Raw genomic sequence first — 23,582 nt, 5'->3', positions numbered from 1 at the left:
TTCACGCCCTCATGAATCACGGGCGCTTTGGGCCGCGCCCGTCGCGTCGCGTTTGGCGGGAGGATAGACGCTTGATGTGTCGAATCAGCGCTCTCTCTCTCTCTCTCTCTCTGTTCATCCCTTCTTCTCACTCTCTCATTAATACAGTTACAGCCACCTGTTTTTTTTTGTTTTTGTTTTTTTTTTCGGGTTTCTGCTGCCAACAGCCAGAAATAAGCCCCAACCCAAACAATTGTACCGCAAAGTATATTTTTATTTTTGTTTTCACAAATCCGTACGATTTGCCGGCGGCTTAACTCGAGACATCGGGAATGACTGCTGTTTGCAGTATTTCATCCTTCGTGAGTCCAATTAGCCCGCATTTCTTTTTTTTGTAAATCCCATTCAAGTGACGGCCAACGACAGCGAGAAAGAAACAAAATGGCCGACCTCACCTCTTGCGCCGCGGAGATGAGCTCAAATGCGTGGCCCCCCCCCTGCCGGCCCTCATGTCGTCATGATAATCATGACTTTTAAATGTTGTCGTTAGCATGGGGGGTCCGGGGGGGTCCGGGGGTCCGGGGCGGCGTGGCACCCGTGTCTCCCTCCTCTTCGCTAAAGGCGAGGTTCGCCCGTTTTTTTTCAAACGAGTCGAGCGCCACGCCCCCGGGCAGCCGCGTGCGTGCTGCGCCAGCCGGAGAGGGGAAGTTTACAGCCGGCCGGGAGTCAGCCCCCGGGACGCGGAACAAAGAACCGACTCAAGCTCGGACTCAAGCTCGGACTCAAGCGGAGCGCAACTGTTCCGGTCAAGATTGACGCTCGCATGCAGAAATCGTCGTTTTGCGCGTCGCTCGGTTGTCCAGCGCTACGACGACTCTGTCTTTGCTGCGCCCCCACGCCACCAGAAAGTCAAGCGGGGAGCTGCGACAGCCTTTGAAAGTCATGTCCTCCGAGCAGCCAGCGGTGCTGCGCCGGCTGGAGAGGTTGAATTTCTTACGGCCTGTCAGAAATGAGTGCTCAGATAGAACATCACCGTTCTCATTCTAGCGTCGTCCTTACGAGCAGAGACCTTCATTTTGAGGATTGTTTTGGTATGGAGCCGGTCACCTCCCCCCCATTTCGCCGCGTTCTCCCGCTCGGCTCCGATAGAAAGTCAGCGGGGCAGTCGCGACGGCCTCCGAAAAGCTATGATGGTGGTTTTTTTTTTTTTATTTGGGGGGCAAATGTCAAGTTGGCAGTATATTCGTGCCGGTCGCGCTTTGTTCTCCTGTAGCTCTCGCTGCAGCGAGCCCAGCAGGCTTTGTCCAAGCACATCACTGGGGATTGGACGCCCGGTTGGCCATCCAGGCGGCTTCAGTGTCGAGCTCGCCAGCGTTTTGGCTGCGTCCTCGAGGTAAGCTCCAATAGAAGGCGGCAACCCTTTGATAAAGTGGTGGTGATATATACCGTCGGTGTTTTTTGAATAAGCTCAGTGGGTCGCAATTGCCCCATTGACTTTCTATTGGAGCCGAAATAGTGAACCTATCCTTTAAATACACATTTTTCAATTTGTTTTCCGCTTCAGATGTCCTGAGAAAGACAGCGTGACCGTGCGGTGTGGGGGGGGGGTTTGACGTTTTTCAACCTACTCTTTTCATCCAATTTCTAACGACCTTCTCAGCGTTTCGGAAACAATCGTATTATGTGTTTCGCGCGTCGCTAATATAATTTAATAACGGCCTCGTGGAAGCGTCGCGATTATTGAGGAAATAAAAGGCGCCTGAGTAATAGAAATATTCCCGTGTGACCGCCTCAGAAAGGAAGCGGAGAGGACTTTTCCTTTTTTTTTTCGTTCCTTTCTCCATATTCAGCAGCACGCCTGTCATAAAGAATTATCCAGGGAGAATCAGCAGAAGAGAAGGAAAAAAAATAAATATATATATATATATATATATATATATATAAATATATATATATAATATCACCTCGCATATAAATACTAATGCTGAGGAGAGAGCTTAGATAACAGGATGGACTTTCTATCAGACTTCGATTTTCGATAGCTCCGGTCGATGGCGTGGTCAGGGCTGTGCACGTGGGTCAGGGCCGTGCCCGCTGAGCAGGGGTGCGCACGTGGGGCAGGTGCGTGATCGTGCGTTTGCCGCCGTGCATTCAAGACATCGTTTGGCCATGTGTTCAGTGAGTCGCGTGTCAGGAGTCGGATCTTCGCCTCACAAATGTATAAATAGTTCATGAACGACACAGGGTCGTCAATGTCCAATAACCTAATGATAACCAATAAATATATACGTAAAAATTAACAAAAATCAATAAAATAAAAAATTGATTCAATTGAATAAATGAAAAAATGTGCAATATACTTAAAAATGTACTACAAGATTGGAAAAAACGTGTTCAATACAAAATTACCGAAGGATAATCAATAATTATAACCCTGAGAATTAAGAATAAAATGAAAAATGAAAAACAACAAGAACAATCGATGGAGACAAATTCCAATTCCCCGACAAAACCTAAAAAATCACTAAAAATGTTGAAAAATTATACTTAAAACAAACCGAGACGTCCAATCATTTAAGATTGCTCAAAAGACAGCGGCCAATAGATTAGAAAAAGCAAATTTCATGTTTTTCTTTTTCCTCCGTTCGGAACCAAATTGACCCGTGGAACGCGGCCGCCGGCCCCACCGGCCGCTCTCGCCCCTTTGTTCCCTTTTTGTTCGTCGTCCTTTGTTACAGAAAGTCAGTTCAATACGATCCGGACGAAGGGAAGAAAGAAGTAAAATCCTCTTCATTATGGAGGAGGTAATTGAAATGTTTTCATTGTACCCGGGTCGTTATTTCACTCCGGGAGGAAAATCCTTGGTTTTTCAATCATTTATAAAGACGCCGTGAAACGGACTCGACGGGGCCTCACGAGTCAGTCCCTGCATAGTTAGCATTAGCATTAGCATTAGCGTCAGCACTCTCAAGACTTCCAAAGACATATCGTTGAGACATACATTCCGAGAGTCTATTTCTTGGAAAGTTGATTATCGAACACGTCCCATCTCCACCAGTACCAGGTCCCATCTTCATCGGTGCCAGGTCCCATCTTCATCGGTGCCAGGTCCCATCTCCACCAGAGGTTTCAAATTCCACTCGAAATTCATAAATAATAGAATCTTCTTGTGTGTTGCAAGACCTGGGACCTGGTATTATATCATATAATAATAATACAAATACTGCTGCTACTCATAATAATAACAATAATAATATCCTTTGTAATAAATATATCATGAAAGACGATCTGGAGCTCTGAAATCCCATCACTCCTTGAACCGTCTGTTTATCCTCAAGCCTCCACCTCCTCATCCGTTCTGGTGCTTTGAGCGCGCTTGCGACCCGGTTTCCCGGCTATCGATGTTCCTGACCTCTGATCTTGATATCTGCCCCCTCGCTCGCCCCCGCCCCGTCTCTCTATCTCCGTCGGGCAGTCTGCCTCTCCATCCGGCAGCTCCAGCCCCTGCGGGCACCACCACCACCGCCGCCGTTGGTCGGTTCTCCCTATCAAAACAGAATCGACCGCCCGCCCACTCCGCCCCCGCCGACCCCTCGGCCGGGGGCCCCCCCCCCCCGCACCGCGTGTCTCTGGACGTCGCCCCCCCCCTTTGATTCCGGTCGTCTCTGGCGTTCCCTTTCAGCGAGTGAACTGATTTAGATTCTCTGCTTCGGCTAATTCCGAAGTGAAGACCCCACCCGAGGCGCGTCGTCCACCGGCGCTGGCCGCTGTGGCACTGCTGCTGTTATTTTTTAGACGACGCTCTGGGGTCTTTCTTTTTTTTTTCTGGTTTTAGCCTCTGCCTCATCGGGAGTCAACCCCCGAGTGGTTGGCCTCAGAAACACGTACGTCGATTGAATCGGTTGGTGGAAGGTTCGGCTCTTTTTTGGAGATTCCGCTCGCCGCGAGCGACCCGGCAAAGAGTTTGGTCCAATTTGTCCGACTCTCCCTGCGCCGGTCGACCAAAAACTGTGAGCGACGGCCTCCCTTTCCTTCGTCCGTGGAATGAGCTTCGTGTTCGTTTTCGCATCGAATTCTGGTGGAAAATGTCGTGTCTCTGCATGTACCTCCATAATAGACGTATACATGTATAGTACATGTATACGTCTATCCTGTGTACTGTATGTCCGTTTACCTCCACCCACAGTGTCCTGGCCTCCTCTGGGGATGCCGTTGCCTTACCCTGATAACGTGTTTGTTTTTACCCAGTGCATTACTTCTGCCTGCGTTGTTTTAGGTTGAGGGTTGCGCCTTCATTTCCGTAGGTTTCCTGCGGGCAGTATCAAGTTTGCACCGGCCGAGTACGTTTCCACAGACAAGTAATTTGACGGCGGTTGTTGGCGACCCTCAATCTGTACGGAACCGACATTAAAATGTAAAAGGAAGCGATAAAATAAAAATTAAAATAAATAAAATGTCAGCGAAAAATCTGAAATCTATTTACATACACCGGGACATCATGTGATGTAAGGAGGATATGATGAAGAGCAAAGCACAGTATTTACAAGGCATGCAACGGGCAAGCAGCATATTTGAAGGGACAGCAGTGTGCGGGTCGTAACGATGGATGATTGAAGGATGAATAGATATTGAAATATTGGATATTTGCAGTGGGGGAGCGGGGGGAGTGGGTTTTTTTTTTTTACAGGGAGGCTTCCTCAGGGAAACGTCTCGTCGGTTGAAGCTGTATTTCCTGACCGTTGTGTCCACTGGGAGTTTACAAGCACGCCACTCGGCGGAACGGCAACCCGGTTTGATCCAACCCAATGAGGCACGACGTTCTCGGTCTCGTCGCCGTCTCTTAACCGACTGAAGGGCGCCTCGTCAAGACGCGGAATGTTTGACCCTTGTGCGCTCCCCCCTTTCTCCCCCCTGCAGCCTTCAGCCGGGCGCCCATCCCCATGGCGGTGGTCCGGCGGGAGCTGTCGTGCGAGAGCTACCCCATCGAGCTGCGGTGCCCGGGCACCGACGTCATCATGATCGAGAGCGCCAACTACGGGCGCACGGACGACAAGATCTGCGACGCCGACCCGGCGCAGATGGAGAACACGCGCTGCTACCTGCCCGACGCCTACAAGATCATGTCGCAAAGGTAAGGGGGCGCCGTCGGACGTGCGGCCTGGGCCTTTTTTCAAGATCAAAGTTGCAGGGCTGCACGACTTCGACTCCGCCGTTTTGGGATTTGGCTCATGACGAGTCACGCGGCGAGAAAGAGCCGTTCCATCGTTCGTTTCGATTCCGTCGGCGTCATGAAAGGTGAGCGAAAGGAAACTTTGAGTCGCTCGAAGACGATGAATCGGTTTGGAACTCTGAGTTAGCAAATTGGAAATCAGTCGCATTCAATATGAATCACTTCAAATGACTCGGCCTTTTTTCCTTTGCCTCTGACTTGAATTTAGTCCTCAGTCATCATTTTCAAATTGATGTATTTATTATATTTATTTATTAGTCGTTGAGTTGAAGGTTCACTTTTAGTCTTCTCTGTTCACAATGACCGAATCGTTCGCGACTCATCACTACCTAAGACAGCAATAGGCCAAAAAAAATATACAACCCTGCACAGCTCCACGTGTTTCTGAGGTTGTGTGATGTTTTTACTGATAAACAAGTGTCAGGTGTCTGGCCTTGGCAGGAATTTGGGGAGCCGGGAAGCATCGACGTGGTCCTCAGCCGTTGGGATCAGAGCACGTGCCACAGTCGGTCCATAATGCGGAGTTATGGGGCTGAAAAAAAACCAGATTGCCCAAAGTTTGTTTGTCCTCTCGCTTGATGGGGAACATTTAATCTTTCTTGAAGAAGTGCCGGATAATGATCTCGATAAGCAAGTGTTTTTCTTTTCCTCGAGGATGCACAAGGTTTTTGTGCCTAATTTCCATCCGCCTCAAAAATAAGGGAAGGGACGACGGCATCGAACTGCTGTGAATGCCACATACTGTATTTTCCCTGTTATGCCCCGAGGATTTGAAGGTTTTCTCGGAGCCAAACCAGAGCCACCGGCGCCGCGAACCGGGAGTGAAAAAGCAGGACGATTCTTTAGCTTCTTTCCCGAATTGGGGTTAGTTTTCTCCATCTTTCTTTCGACGTTTTCTGAAGCTGAGGTGTACTCTGGCGGAAACTGGATTAAGGGGATTGTCGGCTCCAAACATCTCGGTGTAAACAGCGAGTTTGTTATGGTTTTCAGGGGTTGGACTGAGGCCGCTTCTTTGGAATTTGTTTGAAAGGAGGGGGGGGAACTGGACGCAGAGTTTCGGCTTTTTTTTTTTTTTTTTTTTTTTATATCTTGGAATGTCCCACAGACTTCTTCCATCCCTCTGTCCAAACTGTGCCTCCATCTGTTAGTACTCGGATCGGCTGTGAAACGTAAAACCCTGCCTGCCCCTCCGCAGAAATGTGATCGGCGGGAAGCAGTGAAATCGACGGTCGGTTAAAATGCATTGAAGGTGTTATCTCTTACAGGTGCAGGTACATATTTACCTGGATGTGACAGCATTATTAGTTATAACACTGTCCACACAATTAATTTAGTAATAAAATAGTAATTCAAAGATTGATTTGTTGATGATTAATTCGTCACATACAGTACATACATACATTCATGCTCGTCGTGCTTTTTTGGCAAACTCCAGAGACTGCTGGGCACTACAAACAGGAGAAAAATAAAGCGAAAATAGGAATAATAAATAAGAAAAGGAAGAGTTAAATAAAATACAAATCTATATACAGCATTTAGAAAAACAACACCACACCAACATAAACTATATATAACTATATGTAGTGCAATGTTGTGTAATGTTTGCAAACTGAATAATAATAAATATCATGGAATATAAATGTGTACAAGTATAACAGCAATGAGGTGAACACAGTATTAATGAGGTCAGTCCTAGGCTGTGACGGAGTTCAGTGTCCCTGTGGCCTGGGGGAAGAAGCTCTTTCTGAGTCTCTCTGTTCTGGTCTTGTCCATTGTCTGCAACAGTCCATGGTTGGGATGGTGGGGTTCCTTAACAACCCTCTTAGCCCTGGACCTGCACCGCCTGGTGTACAGCTCCTGTAGGGGGACGAGTGGCACTCGGCCGAACGTACCACACTCTGCAGGGCTTTGCGGCCCTGAGGGGAACAGTTCCCATACCAGGCGGTGATGCAGCCTGACAGGAAGCGCTCGATGGCACCAGAGTCGAAGGTTTCCTGGATCTCGGGAGAGACTGAACTTCCGCAGTTGTCTGAGGTGATAAAGGCGCTGCCTCTCCTCCTTCAGAGTGTCCCTTTGAAATCTCCACGTCAGGTCCCCAGTGATGTGTACACCGAGGTACCTGGAGCTGCTCACCCTCTCCGCTGGGGCCCCGTTGATGGTGAGAGGCGGGGGGTGTAGATCCTCTGCTGCGTCCTCCTCAAGTCCACGACCAGCTCCTTGGTTTGGCAGACATTCGGGTAGAGGCGGTTGGCATGGCACCACTGTGTCGGGTCCGCCACCCCTCCCAGCTCGGCCTTCAATCGTTGCTGGAGATCAGACCCACCACAACTGTGTCGTCAGCAAACTTTATGACAGTGTTGGAGCTACTCTTGCCCACACAGTCATTAGGGTCGGAGAGTACAGCAGTGGACCCAGGACACAGCCGTGGGGGGCTCGTGTGTTGAGGTGTAGCAGCGCACCCTCACCACCTGGGGTTCTGCCGGTCAGGAAGTACAGGACCCAGTCATAACCCATCATAATTCATACCTTCTAATCCATTGTCTTGATGTAACAGTATCGTTATAATAATGTTGTATAGACGAACAATATAGTAATAACATAGTAATAATTCATATTTTTTATTCGTTGTTATCGTGCCTATTATTGTTTACATAATCATCCATTTTATATTCAACCGTGCTTGCAGCCGTACTTGCCCCAGATATTTTCATTTAACTTAACTTATCCTTCGCATAAAATAATATTTTTTTATATTTTATATATTCTATATTTATTTGGCTTTCTTTGTATTTGGCTATTTTTCATATTTTTTCCATTTTTTTTTTTTATACTTGACAATTTTTTTTGAATAATTGGCAATTATTTTATCACTTCTTATTTGCCAATTTTTTCTTAGTTATTTTCTTTGTATATTCTTATTTCCGACTGATAAGCTTTTCCCCCCTTTTTATCTTAATTGTCCGATCAGCAATGCACCAATCTTCATCTTGACATCTTGACAAATTCCTGGTACGTGAAAATGTACTTGGAGCTATAAACGAGTTCTGCTGCGCTCGCTCTAGCGAGTTACCAGAGCAGCATAATCTATCAGCAGCCTTAAATTATTCCATATACATACATTTATGTATAGTATATGCGAGTGTTTGGGGTCCGCCGCTGGCAGCGTCGGAGTTAAGACGCATGGCGCTCGTTGGCGCCGTAGATGGAACACCAGCGTGAATGAATGAATTCCTTCTCCGGCCCTTTTGTTGACTTATTGCCGCACTTAAAGCGGAATGAAAACTCCTGGCGGGCGTGTCGTTCCCAGCGTGGTTACTCAACCCCCGGTAAGGTCGCCGCACCCCGGAGCACTCGGAGTGCTGTCCAAATTACTATGACTATGACTGCTACTCCCCCGTCCCTCCGCTTTCCCGGTTCGCAACCCGAAGTTTGACATTGGGCGTTCACCATCGAGGGTACTGGCTAATGGGGCCCGGGGCATCCATCTTGCCGGCTACCTGCTGTTCTCTCTTTTTCCGCTGCTTTTTTTTGGGGGGGGTGGGGGGGGTGGAAACGAGCGGCTGCTAATGGGGAGAAAAGGTAGTTTGAAACATTTGTCGGATAATTGATCTCCCCGGGGCTCGGCTCTTGCTTCTTCCGCCCCCGGTTCTGCAACCCTTATTCTGAAAACGAGCAATGAGTCAACGTGCGGGTACAAAAACAAACTTTCTTTTTTTCTCTCTTTCTTTCTGTCCGGTCCATCCCCTTGTCTTTTCCGCAAGAATTTGCCCTTGCCTCAGGCCTGTGCGTGACCCTCGAAGGGGTAAAGGGGTAAAAGCAAGGCACCCCTTCTCGGACCCGCAAACCTCTTGTCTTTCTTTCGCTCTTTCGTTCTTTCTTTCTGTGCCGTGTCCCTTGTTTTTTCCACAAGAATTTGCCCTTTCTTCACACCCCCCTGCATGACCCTCGGAGGGGTAAAGGGGTAAAAGCCAGGCACCCCTTCTCGGACCCGCAAACCTCTTGTCTTTCTTTTTTTCCGTCTGTCTCTATCTTTCTGTCTCTATCTGTCTCTCTCTCTGTCTGTCTGTCTCTTTCTTACCCTTCCGTCCATGCCCCCTTGTCTTTCCCTCGAGGTCTTGCCCTTGTCTTGCCCTTTCTTCAGGCATGACTCTTGAAGGGGGAGCAGCCACTAGTTGTCTCTCTCTCTCTTTTCCGCTGCTTTTTCTTTTTTTCCCCGGTGGGGGGGCGGCGTTGGGTGGAAACGAGCGGCGGCTAATGGGGAGAAAAGGTAGTTTGAAACATTTGTCGGGTAATTGATCTCCGAGGGGCTCGGCTCTTGCTTCCTTCGCCCCCGGATCCAGCAGCCCTCATTCTGGAACGGGCAATGACCCAACGTGCGGTTACAGGATTGTCACGGAAAAACGGGGGGTTACGCGGTTGAGGAGCGAGCGATGATCTGCCGGGACGTCGGCCGGTTGTTCGGTGATCGTCGCGGCACGAGTGACTCAGCAACGCACATTAGGATGCGTGAGGTTATCCCCGACAAACAAACAAACAAACCCCGCCGCCGCCCCCGCCCGTCACAACGCCAAGCTGTCACAGCTGTCACCCCGGGCGCACAGTGGCTAAGCTCATTAGGGTTTAAAAAGACAAAAAAATATATAATAATAATAATAAAAAAAAACAGAGGAATGAGGAGAAGAAGAAGGAGAAGAAGAAGGAGAAGACGACGAGAACAAAACAAAAACATCCACTGCAAGCGGGGAGGGGTTGATCAAAGACTTTGCGATAACGCTGACGCTGATGTCAGATGAAAAGCCCGGGCGCTGATTCGGTCGTAGGAAGCGTTTGAAAGGAAACGGGAACGGCGGCTTTTTTCTTAATTGACGCCGCACTCTGACGCGCTCTACGGAAACATTTTTTATTTTTTTTTTCCCCTGTAGATCGCTTCACCCGCTTTGATCAAATTAACCCATGTCGTGTCGCCTGCGCCCGCGCGCCTACGTTCCCGCTGTTTTTTTTTTTTTGTTTGTTTTTTTGTGTGATTTCTCATTCGTTTCGGGCGGGACGGCGGAATCTCTTTGGGCTTCGACTCTGCCTCCTTTTTGTATTCCCGGATGAACAAGCTGGCGGGTGGATATCGGCGGAGGCACCGGCCTCGGGCACCGGCCTCGGGCGCCGCCGCGGCCACCCGGCGGCTGATACTCCTGTCGTCTCTCTCCTCTCGCCTCCACCCATCCTTTATAGTCATGCTACAAGTAGGATACAACAAAATTCCTACTCTGCATTCGACCCATCTTATACCTAGGGGCAGCGCAGAGCAACTTCGGTTCTTTTTGCTAGTGCCTTGGCCAGGTGCACAGACGGGAGTAATGACCCCGAACATACATGTTGAAAGGACCGAAAGGCCCAGGATTCAAACCCAGGACCTTCTTGCGGTGCTAACCGCTGAGCCACCGTGCAGAGGGACGCGAGGATCTACGTCCACGTCCAACCGTGCCGTGACGGAGCCGACATCCCGTCGCCCGGTCAAATCCGCCCTGATGCCGAGGCATTTCGTCTCCGCCCACCCCCCGCTGCGTCGTTGTTCAACAATGGACCCCCGTGAAAAGAGAAAGGGAAGAAAATGGGCGAGAGCAACCCCGTGAGGTGTAACGGCGGGCTCCTCCGCGGCAACATGTTTGGTTCCATTACGGTCTTTAAAGCCGGCCCTAATGGCGCCCTGCGTCTGAGCGATAGCGCGCCGCCGAGCCGGCACAGCGGCATAATGCATCTCAAAGCGAAGGCTGTCTGCCACCGCGCCGTGACAGCGCCCGATGAATGGCCTGCCGTCATTACCCCCCACCCCCCCCCCCCCGTCTTCGCGGCGCTCCGGGAATACTGAGGCTCCGGTTGGAAACATCCACAGCTGCTCGTGCCCCCCTCCCCCCACGGTCGTCTTTAGCCGATGCCGATGCTACTCTCCGTGCTATCAGAGGAGGGGGCTCATTTGATGGGATCCCTATCCGCTCATTCCACCAAGTGCATTTTCACATACGAGGAAATTGTCGTGGTGAGGATTGGTGCGTTGCTGTGCGTAGAATCAGGATAAAGAAGCTCAACAGTCTGAAAAATGTTAAAATGGCAACATATTCAGAAATCAACCAATAATACAGAGCAGTAATGGGCAAATCTAGGTAGCTATTGTGTTCAGTCTAGAACATATTGTGCATAATTACCGGGTGCGTTGCATTGACATTTCACTGCATATATGTATGAAAGTCTGTATGCAGTATGTATGTGACAAATTAACCTCTTGAATATATAGAAACATACAAGGTCAGTAAGTTAAGTTTATTCGCTGTATAATGGACCTTTCACAGACACCAGTCACAAAGTGCTTCACGATCAAGGTGTGACTCTATACAGGATACTTCAGTGGAATATTGCATTTTCTTTTTTAACTGCGTCCTTACTAAAGCTGCTTCCACACATGTACTCCAGACAATGTCTGTGTAATCAGGTCCGGACATTGTCCGAAGTTGCCCTTTCACACATGTAGCACACAACCAGACATTGTCCGTGTCCATGTGTTTACACCTTCTGGAAATACTCCAGTTTGTTTGGACGAGGGGCAGGGCCTGGGTACAGCGTGCACGAGGCAGGACGTGGCGCAATGATGCATTCTCTACGTATATTTTCTTCTTCTTCTTTGTCCTCGTATGTTATGTCGGTTAATGACTCTCCTTCACCCTCGGCGAGTGGGCGTGTTGATGTGAATGATGATGTGAATTCTCCGGACAATCACCTGCTCTGTTCACACAACAACCGCTTAATCGGACATTACACAGACTTGGCGCTAGGGAGCTGGTTGGGTCCGGATAACGACCGGTCCAACTGATTCGGACACTTGCTTTCACATATGCAGGTCCTTCCAGTAATGTCTGGATAATTTCAGGGTTACAGTGCATGTGTGAAAGCAGGTTAAGTTATTACTACAGTGTTATAACCGTCTTATTCTCAGCCGAGTTGCACATTATCGCCATTGTCGCACATTATTACTATTCCACTGCTGCTAGATACAATATACTATGTACTAGGTACTACATACAGTATACTGTCTGTACTTTGCATAGCTGCTATCTCCCCTCTTTGGGCTCACTAGTTAGCACAATGCTACTCCATGTTAACTTGTTGACAGATGCAGAGATGTGGACTTGAGTCGGTGACGTGGACTGGATCCGACTCGAGTCACTGTTTTGACGACTTGCGACTTGACAGAAAATAAATGACTTGCGACTCGACTCAACGTTAAAGACTCGCGACTCGACTCGGACGTTAAAGACTCGTGACTTGACTTGACTTGAGACTCATGACTCCGATGACTTGTTTGTGTTTGCTTTGATTCACCGAAACCTTGAACTGAAACGTGACGTGTAAACAAAAAGCTGCTTTGTTTGGGCTCGGTCCCCCCTCACCTCATGTTGTCGCTGCTCGGTAGCAGACAGACAGATGTTGGAGTCATTCATGAGTGTTGCCATCGTGCGAGGTTTACTTATCGAACCCAAGTTGGTGTTTGGAAAGCTGTCATTTGTAAACAAGGGACGGTGGGTTTTTTTCATTTCCCTGTTAAACCCCTTGCGCCGTGATTGTTTAAAAGTTGACCGATATCTGTAGTTATTTAACTTTTTGGCCACATCGGGATCGGCAGTTATGCGACCGATGTGTCCCGATTTTTTAAACAAGTATAATAAACAAAAAAAGATTGATTATTTATCCTGTACTTGTCTGTTTTCCACCAATTTTAAGTTACTCACCATAATAGGAGCAGAAGTCCAACTAGGCACTTGAATCCATCTATGTTCGTTTACACTCGTCTTTAGACAGGACACGGCTCTCCAAGCAGTAAGGGATGCTGCTGCGTCTGGGAAACTCGGAAAATTGATTAATTTCGGAAGTGATGCGTTCACTGGAACTTGAAAAAAAATTTACACATTTTTAATCTCTTAAAAAGTTCTTTGTGTGTTTATTTTTATTACTTTTTTTTGTTCGATTTTCTCAAACTTAGAAAGTTTGATAAAATTAAAGGTTTTTCAAATTGATTTAAAAATTATGCGCTTTTTGACAAAATATTGGTCAAAACATCGGTAATGGGTCGGCTCAGACTCTCCAGAATCGGGATCAGCATCTGACCTAAAAAATGTGGCATCAGTCGGGTCCTAAAAACATATATAGACGATAGACAATCATCTTACGATATATATTGTCATATCACACAGCCCCTATATTAAATGGGAGACACATCGTTGATAACACACACACACACACACACGCACACACGCGGTATGATCAGATCACATCCGCGACTGTGTCAGGGGTCATCAATTTCCCATTCAAAAACGTCATTCAATCATTTTCATTCCATAAAATCAATTTGTGCAAATCTGTTCATAACTTTTTTGAGATATTGTGCAAACGGGCAGACAGATGGACAGGGGCGGAGTGTAACAAACTTTGATGTTGGGTCTGGCTGTCGGTATTTCACTGTTTAATCGGGATGCGGAGGGGAAAAAATAAATAAATTCAGAAGAAATCCATAAATAATAAGCTTTTATAAAGTCTTTACAGAGAGGAAAGACAAGGTATTACATTTATTTGACTGAATATCAATGATTATAATAGAAATGCAATGCATCGTCATACTTCATTATATCATTATGAGACAGGTATTAATCAAGTACCCGTCTCATAATGATATTTTTGGCCGATCTATCTAACGAATGACAATGCATTTCTATTATAATTATTGATATTCAGTCAAATAAATGTAATACCTTGTCTTTCCTCTCTGTAAAGACAGGATACTACAGGTAAGGACGCGGTATCTTGGGGAAAAAGATGACTTGACTCGTCGTAACCTGGGACTTGACTCGTCGTAACCTGGGACTTGACGCGACGTAACCTGGGACTTGACGCGACGTAACCTGGGACTTGACTCGACGTAACCTGGGACTTGACTCGACGTAACCTGGGACTTGACTCGACGTAACCTGGGACTTGACTCGACGTAACCTGGGACTTGACACAACGTAACCTGGGACTTGACTCGTCGTAACCTGGGACTTGACTCGTCTTAACCTGGGACTTGACTCGTCGTAACCTGGGACTTGACTCGACGTAACCTGGGACTTGACTCGTCGTAACCTGGGACTTGACTCGTCGTAACCTGGGACTTGACTCGACGTAACCTGGGACTTGACCTGCGTAACCTGGGACTTGACCTGCGTAACCTGGGACTTGACTCGACGTAACCTGGGACTTGACTCGACGTAACCTGGGACTTGACTCGTCGTAACCTGGGATTTGACTCGACGTAACCTGGGACTTGACTCGACGTAACCTGGGACTTGACTCGACGTAACCTGGGACTTGACACAACGTAACCTGGGACTTGACTCGTCGTAACCTGGGACTTGACTCGTCTTAACCTGGGACTTGACTCGTCGTAACCTGGGACTTGACTCGACGTAACCTGGGACTTGACTCGACGTAACCTGGGACTTGACTCGTCTTAACCTGGGACTTGACTCGACGTAACCTGGGACTTGACTCGACGTAACCTGGGACTTGACTCGACGTAACCTGGGACTTGACTCGTCGTAACCTGGGACTTGACTCGTCGTAACCTGGGACTTGACTCGACGTAACCTGGGACTTGACCTGCGTAACCTGGGACTTGACCTGCGTAACCTGGGACTTGACTCGACGTAACCTGGGACTTGACTCGACGTAACCTGGGACTTGACTCGACGTAACCTGGGACTTGACTCGACGTAACCTGGGACTTGACTCGACGTAACCTGGGACTTGACTCGTCGTAACCTGGGACTTGACTCGACGTAACCTGGGACTTGACTCGACGTAACCTGGGACTTGACTCGACGTAACCTGGGACTTGACTCGACGTAACCTGGGACTTGACTCGTCGTAACCTGGGACTTGACGCGACGTAACCTGGGACTTGACTCGACGTAACCTGGGACTTGACTCGTCGTAACCTGGGACTTGACTCGTCCGAGGACAAATGACTTAGGACTTGCTTGAGCCTGCTGTGTACTTTGTTGTTGTTTGTCAGGATCATCTTGCTTCTTGTCCTTTCTCGACTCACATTGTCTTTGTGGCGGTGACACTGTTTATTTCCCCTCGGGTGATTGAGTGTCTTATCTCACCGCGCAGGGCGGCGGTAGCGGCTTCCTCCTTTGTCCCGCATGTTACTCCTGCGCTTGTTTATTGGGATTCCGACGACGGTCAGCGACGCCGTGTTCGCCGCGACGCTCGGAACGACGGCGATCGACGAGGACGGCGGCGGCCTCCTCCCCTCCGTCGGTGTTTCTCTTTTCTCTCCGCCGGCCATTTTTACTGCCCTCGAGGCGTAGCGCTGGCGGCCTTGAGGGTCGGTAATCACCAGCCAAATCAAAGCCATACATCAAACGGCATCTCGCAACGCGTCGCCCCGGCAACCTTGAGGGACGCCTGGTGGCGGGGTGTCGGGCCTGGGAATGACCCTTGACGGGGTCATGAAGGGGTCTAAGGCGGAAAAGGGGTGAAGCAGCGACCACTACTACACCACCTACTACTACTACTACTGCTACTGCTACACTACCACTACTACTACTACCCAATTACTACTACTACCACGACAGTACTACTACTAAGCTACTACTACTACACTACTACTATTACTACTTTTAGCCTTCTACTACTACTGCTACACCTCCACTACTACTACCCAATTACTACTGCTACTACTACAATAGCACTGCTACACTACCACTGCTACTACTACAACTACCCTACTACTACTACTACCCTACTACTTATACTATTCCACTAGTACTACTAGTACACTACCATTACTACTACTACAACCCAATCCCTACTACTACTACTACTACTATACTTCTGCTACTACACTACTACGACTGCTAGACTTCTAACCTATTACTACTACCCTACTACTACTACTACTACTACTACTACTGCTATTACTAATGCTACACTACTACCCTACTACTACTACCCTCCCACTACTGTACTTTACTACTACTACCCTACTATTAATACCCTACTACTGCTGCTACTACCCTACTTCTACTACTGCTACTACAAGGACAAAGGAGCCCTTTTTCTACTCCACAAACTTCTTTCTTTCTTTCTTTCCCGTCCTTCCCTCGTCTTCTCCGCCACCTTTTTCCCTCCAGAATTGCTCTTTCTTTCCTCCCCTCTCTCAGCTCTCTTGCTCCTGGAACCTTTTTCAGCTCTTGATTGGGTGTCTGTTCTGATTTATTGTCTTTTGTGCTTTGAAACACGTGCAGAACCATTGCCCCCGCCCCGAGGGGAACGTTTGAGGCGAAAGAAAACAGGAAGAAAAAAACAGACAAAACCGCCCCCGACACGCGGGAAGACGCGTCTGACAAATGAAAGGTGATGTCCAGGAGCAGAGACCCCCGATGTGCGGGCGGTCCGGGCGCCTCTGACGGGTTGAAAGAGCCAAGGCGGCGCCGGGGATGTTTTGAGCCCCACGCCCCACGCCACACGCCCCACGCCCCACGCCCCAAGCCACACGCCACACGCCACACGCCCCACCCCCCACGCCACACGCCCCACGCCACACGCCCCACGCCCCACGCCCCACGCCACACGCCCCAAGCCACACGCCACACGCCACACGCCACACGCCCCACGCCCCACGCCACACGCCCCACGCCCCACGCCACACGCCCCACGCCACACACCCCACGCCCCACGCCCCACGCCGCACGCCCCACACCGCATGCCCCACGCCTCACGCGGCACGCCCCACGTCCCACGCCGCACGCCCCACACCGCACGGCCCACGCTCTGCCCCGTCCAGGCCCCAACGCCACCGCAACCGCACCCGCCGCTCACCCCCTATTGGAAACATGGCAGGTGACCGAGGGAGGCAGCAAGTGAGGGAGGGAGGCGGGGAGGGAGGCGGGGAGGGAGGCAGGGAGGGAGGCAGGGAGGGAGGCAGCAAGTGAGGGAGGGAGGCAGGGAGGGAGGCAGGGAGGGAGGGGAACAACAAGTGCGATCCGCTCCAGTTCTCATTACTCGTCGCAGCTCGACCCCGATCTCGGCGTCGGCGGGGTTTGATGATGATGTTTGTTTAGCTGCGAGCCGGGGATTAGCCGAAGAAGAAGAATGAGACGAAGGAGGAGAAGGGGGAGGAGGAAGAGGAGGAGGAAGAGGAAGAGGAACCGCCGCTATCCTTTCCCACCTCCCTCCGAATCCGCTCGTCCGCGGGTCCCGTTGGACGGCGGCGGACGGCGTTCCCTCCGTCCAAGGTCTTCCTCTGTTGCCCTTCACCCGATCGCGCTCGTCAGATGAAAACTCCGCCTTTCCAAATGTTGTTGTTTTCTTTTTTTGTTCTGAATACGACCGCGGCCATCTGTCAAACACACGTTTAATTTGGGATTTTCACGCAGATGTTTCCTCGACGATTTTGTTCCCCTACGTTAGTACGCAGGTACGTGAAGTGCATTAGCATCTGGGTTACCTGATTAAAATCATATTATCATTATCTTATCATTACTCTTAGTCATTCATATAAACATACTACAAATATTAGTATTAATTATAACTATAAAAGTACTTCAGACATATTAGTATTCATTACAACTAAAAATACTACAGACATATTAGTATTAGTTATTAATATAAAAATAAAACAAATATATTAGTATTAATTATAGTGTAAAAATACATTAGTATTAGTTATCAAACTTAGTAGGATTTGTAGTATTTGTAATTCATATCAAAAATACTACAGAAATGCTTATTTCCCCCAAAAAAATAAACAAGCAAAATAAAACTTCTGCGTACGTACAATCAGCAAAGTTCCACCGATTAAAACAAGCAAAAAACCAGAGTAAAAGTTATTTTCGCTGAGTGCTCGACGGCTCGCGCTCTTTCTGTTTTGGAGAAGTCGAGGTCTTTACTCCGTGGATGAAAAAAAAAGAAATAATTAAAATGAAATAAAAAGTTTTTGGGGTTTTTTTACCACCATCGGGAAATTAAAAAACACAAGATTCCACCGATGAAGCGCGGTGTGCGAACGACTCGGCTGGGGGAGGTGCGTGGGTGGGGTGTGGGGCGGCGAAACGCCGAGAAATTTGGAAAATTGGAAAAAAAAACAAAAAAAAAGTACCAAAAAAATTCACACTCCAGCGCACGACACCGTCGGGACCTTCACCGTTGATGTTCTCTCCGTTTGTTTGTTTTTGTTGATTCCTTGTCGGGGTTTTTTTTTTATTTTTTATTTTTTGGCCCTTTTCCCCTCTTCCTCCCATCCTTCTGCTTCTCCATTTGATAGGAACTCGCCGCATTTCATTCTCGCCCAATTAGACGCTGCAAATTTGTGGCTGGCAGCTTGGACAGGGCTCGGCCATTACAGGACGAAGGCCAGGGCTGGCAAATGGAAAATGCTTTTATAAAGAGAGGAGAAAAAAAAAATTATTATATATATATATATATATATATTTTCCTTCTCTCCGCCGACTTCCTTTCCTCCTCATGCGAAGCAGATTGATGCCTCTCTAGAGGGGACGGGTATGAGAAGAATAGCCAGACCGCATCCAAGCCTGGCCAAAGCGCCGGGCTCTGGACCGGCTGGAACCGCGTCCGCTCTGGACCCCACGGGGCTTTATTACGCCCCTAAACTTATTGAGCCTGTTGGCGAAGAAGTTTTCGGGAAAGAAAAAAAAAAAAGATATATATATATATATATATATACAAGATTTCTTGACGACTCTTGTCTCCCCCTCCCCACCCCCACCCAGTGAAGCCCTCCCTGGGCCATTTTTGGGTCTCGGAATAATGGCAGACCAACGGGACTTTGTAATGTCGGAGAATAAAACGGAAGGAGACGGCCTCGGTCTGCTTGTCCTTATGTTGGAATGTGTATTCCCTAATTTTCACAGGGAGCAAGGCGAGTTGAACCCTTCTGCCGCCATGCGTTGAGCTAACGGTTAGCATGAGATGCTTGAATGTGTATTTCCGTAATTTTAACAGGTAGCTAGGCTAGTTGAACCCCCCTGCAGCCATGTGTTGAGCTAACGCAGTTAGCATGAGATGCCTAAAGGTTTATTTCCCAAATTTTCACGGGGAGCAAGGCTAGTTGAAGCCCTCTGCAGCCATGTGTTTAGCTAACGCAGTTAGCATGAGATGCTTGAATGTGTATTTCCGTAATTCGAACAGGTAGCTGGGCTAGTTGAACCCCCCGGCAGCCATGTGTTGAGCTAACACAGGGGAGATAGACAAAGTGCTCAAAGCATTTCTTTAAATGACCAGGGCTTGCAACGTGATCCCAGGTAAGGCGGCAATTTTGGGGCCTCTAAGCCCCAAAATGGCCCACAGGGTATTATTACACCCCTGCACTTGGTGAGCCTGTCAGCGAAGGATCCAGGAGCGACAAAAGGCTTCTCATCGATTCTTGTCGATTCCCTAATTTCACACGGCGCCAGGCTGGTTGAACCGCTATCTCAGTACTTGACACGCAGGGATGAAAGTGGTATCGACCTTCTGGGGAAGACGGACCAAAAAGTTGACCCCCCCCCCCCCCCCCAAAAAAAACTGGACCTCAGTTTGGGCGGCCATTTCGAGCCCCGAAATTGTGAAAGAAAAAAGGGTTTAATTAAATAAAAAGGGAGGAACAGGTGGCTGGCCGTCTTTACCTCGGCTTCTTTTTTTTTTTTTTTTTTTTAATCGAATATTTTCCATCTGATGTTGGCCGTTGTGCCCTCTCCAAAGGCTCTTTCATCCCTCTCCTCCTCCCGCCGTCATCACAGATCCTGCGCCTTTTTAGATTCTCCTTTTCTTTTAATTGGCAGGTGGGAGTAGTCAACACGCTCATTTGATGTTGAGCTGCTCCCTCGTTTCATCCTGTTTCTTCTTCTTCTTCTTCTTCTTCTTCTTCTTCTTCTTCTTCGGCAACATGTGGAAGAGTGGGCAGGACAGCCCACCCCCCCAAAAAAAATCATATTTTCTGACCTTCTCAAAACCTCCCTCCCACAAGTTAAAGCACGAAACACCCGCGAAAACCGGTTTGATGCTCATCACTGAGTCACTTTTGGGACGCTTCACAAAACGCCTTGTTTGTTCTCTCACTCCTCCTGTGCTCACTCCAAAAAAAATCAAAAAAAATAAAATAAAATCAGCCGCCTCCCACTGGTGGAACGTTCCCTTCTTTTATACTGACCCTCAAGTCAGAGCGTGAGGCTTTGATATTATCTTCTGAATTATTGCAAACATATTTGACACAAATCACACATCACAGGAACGCTTGAACAGTTTGACAAAGCCAAGAAGTACAATATGTATTGACTTGATATGAAGATATTTATAAATATCACTTTAGTCAGGTATTTCTGATGAATGCAAATAATATGCATTTTACAGTGTGGACCCAGCTAATATCGAATGGTTAGTCTAACTTATTACAATGTTATTAGTCTAACTTTTTACTGTGTTATTAGTCTAACTTATGATGTTTAGAGTCTAACTTATTACAATGTTATTAGTCTAACTTTTTACTGTGTATAAGTCTTACTTATAACAGTGTTATTAGTAGTCCAACTATTCAGTGTTATTACAATTTTAGTATTCAACTCTAGCTTAATATATTGTTGTTAGTCCAACTTATAGTCCAGCTTATTACAGTGTTACAAAACAAGCTTATTACAGTGTTCCTACAATGTGGGTAGTCTAGTTTATTACAGTGTTATTAGTCTACACTATTACAGTGACAGATGGGGCACAACAGGGGGGCTGAGCTTATTTCACGCTTTATTTTACCGGCTTTTCCACCTAAATGAATGTGCGAGATGGCGCGAGCCGTTTCCTTGCCGTTTGTCAGATTCAGTGTGAAGCTGGCTTTCCTCCTGTCTACACTCCCTCCTACACTACACTCCTCCCTTCCCTCACCCGAGGTCACCTCCCCCTCCTCCCGCTCACACTCCCTCCGTACTTCTCCTGTTTGGTAACAGCCTGCGTTCATAATAACAGGTCCAACACTCAATGAGTCCCTTCTATTGAAAAGATGGTTGGAGATTCATTTTCAAGGTCAGGAAATAAGATATATTTTCATACGTGATGTATGAAAATAATATGTGTAAAACAGCATGGACACGGCTAATTGTGGATGGTTTTTCCTCGCTTATGACATTGTTATTACACTGTTCTTACAGTTGTTAGTCCGACTTTATTACAGTGTTTTAAACAGTGTTATTAATCGAACTTATTAGTGTTGTGAATAACTCATTACAGCATTACTAGTCAAATCTATTCCAGTGTTATTTGTCTCATTTATTCCAATGCAATTAGATAATATTGCATAGAACCAACCTTATCTTCTCACGGTCTCCTATTGTTCTCGCTAGTTTTTATTCTCATCACACTCTCACTCTTCTTCTCGCTCGTGAGAATAATACGAGACTGTGAGGAGATATACTGATCACAAGAGTTTCTGACAATTTCAAACCAAATCTCCGCCGGTGACCGGAGCGTGCTCTTAATGAACCTGAAGACCTTAAGAGATTTCCTCATGAATATCTTAAGATCCTGGAAATGAGTGTGGGACTCTCTTTTGACTGGGCCTATAATCCTTGCCGCAGTCCTCTGGCGTCGCCCGGGCGCAAAAGAAAAATCATCCTATCTGACATCTTGTCCATCCAGATCAGACAAATTTGCTTTTTGCACATTTGTTCGGCCATTTTTTCCCTCGCGGCGTCTCCGTCCGCTGGGCAAAGACTTGCCCGTGAAAGCTAATTACGGTCGGCCATTATCAGACCACGGAGCAAATCAATACGGCACGGCGGGGGGGCTGTGTTGCATTGTTATTCATGAGCCCCTAATCTCATCAATGGCCGCCTCAGCCACCGAACCATGGCCATGGAGGAGGGTGGGGGGCAGCTCGGGGAAAAACAAAACAAAAAATGTACTTGTTGCCGCCTGGCTGGACTGTGGAATGATAAAAATGTCTTGTGTTTTTATGGTGTGTGTGTGTGTGTGTGTGTGCGCGTGTGTGTGTGTGTGTGTGTGTTTTGGACACGGCCGCTGTCACGTAGCTATAGAAACAGGATTGAAATGCAGCGCTGCATAGGTGATGGGGTTTAATGAAATGTAGCATTGATGCAATCGTTCAATTTTAATATTTAAATCATTTGAAATGTGTGTGTGTGTGTGTGTGTGTGTGTGTATATATATATATATAATAACCAATAATAATAATAAATTATAACATATACAATCAAAATATTATTTCAATATACAGGTATATATGGAGATATATATATATATAGAGAGAGAATAATAATAGTAATAATAATAAATAACATATAAAATATAATAATTAAATATATCAATATATAGAGGGTGATATTTTGTATAATAATAAGTATTATAATAATAATAATAACAATAAAAAGAATAATAATAATAATAATAATTCATTATAGTTCATACAATATAATATCAAAATATACATATAGGGAGATATTTTATTATTAATAGTAAGTAATAATAATGATAACTCTGATTTACACATGTCTTTAGGAAACCCAAGGACACAAACAATATTCAGTCATGTCAGGAAGGAGAGACAGAAACCCCTTATTCATTCATGATGCATGAATACCCCACATTTCACCATGAAGGAGAGAAGGGGGAGGAGCAGGAGTGGTGGAGACGTTTTCAGGGTCAGGAAACGACCGAGACGCTCCACCCGAATAGACCTCCTCCTCTCCTCCTTCCTCCTTTCTATGCGATGTTGACGCCACTCCATCAATCACCCTGTTTCCACTCGTCATTAAAGTGCAAATCCGTTACATTATTTAGACGGATAAAATCCCATATTTTATCTTTTATTCAGCTCGTATTTTATAAGAAACAGTCCTTCCATGTGTTTCATTTCCCTCATGCACCTGCTCCTCGATGTGTTTCTTTCCGTTGGTCGGTGGCGGGGTCCGCCACTACCGACGGCAATGCAAAAGATCATCCCCCGACAAATGAGAGGCAGCCGCGCAGAATGTGATCAGAAAGTGGTGTTCAGTAAACAGGATGTCAAAAATAATAATGACTCAAAATGGCTGCCACAAGAGCTAAGGAATATCAAAGTCGAAGCTTTGAACGATGTAAAATAAAGCCATTTAAAGTGGTAATATATATTTGATTCTTTATATATATATATATATATATCTATATATATCTATATATATATTATGTCACTTTATAAGAACAGTCATTCCATATGCTTGCCTTATTCACGTGGTCTTCAATGGTTGTTTCCATTGTTTGGTGGCAGGGTCCGCCACTACTGGCGAGAATGCCCGGTTGCCTC

General features: G+C 47.2%; 1 protein-coding gene across 1 annotated transcript in view; it reads left to right on the top strand.

Annotated features, from left to right (window-relative positions):
* The first annotated feature begins 4,904 nt into the window (after nt 1-4,904).
* LOC307246827 (adhesion G protein-coupled receptor L3) overlaps nt 4,905-23,582 on the top strand; it is a 183,541-nt gene continuing 164,863 nt past the window's right edge. The window contains exon 1 of the mRNA XM_080022853.1: nt 4,905-5,110. Coding sequence (XP_079878979.1) covers nt 4,920-5,110 — 191 coding nt within the window. The 5' untranslated portion in view covers nt 4,905-4,919. The remainder of the gene's footprint in view (nt 5,111-23,582) is intronic.

This window comes from Zeus faber (genome assembly GCF_960531495.2).
Source record: "Zeus faber genome assembly, chromosome: 22".
NCBI classification, from domain to species: Eukaryota; Metazoa; Chordata; class Actinopteri; order Zeiformes; family Zeidae; genus Zeus; species Zeus faber.
Note: the sequence above shows the minus strand (reverse complement) of the source record. Positions and strands in the feature narration are given on the sequence as shown.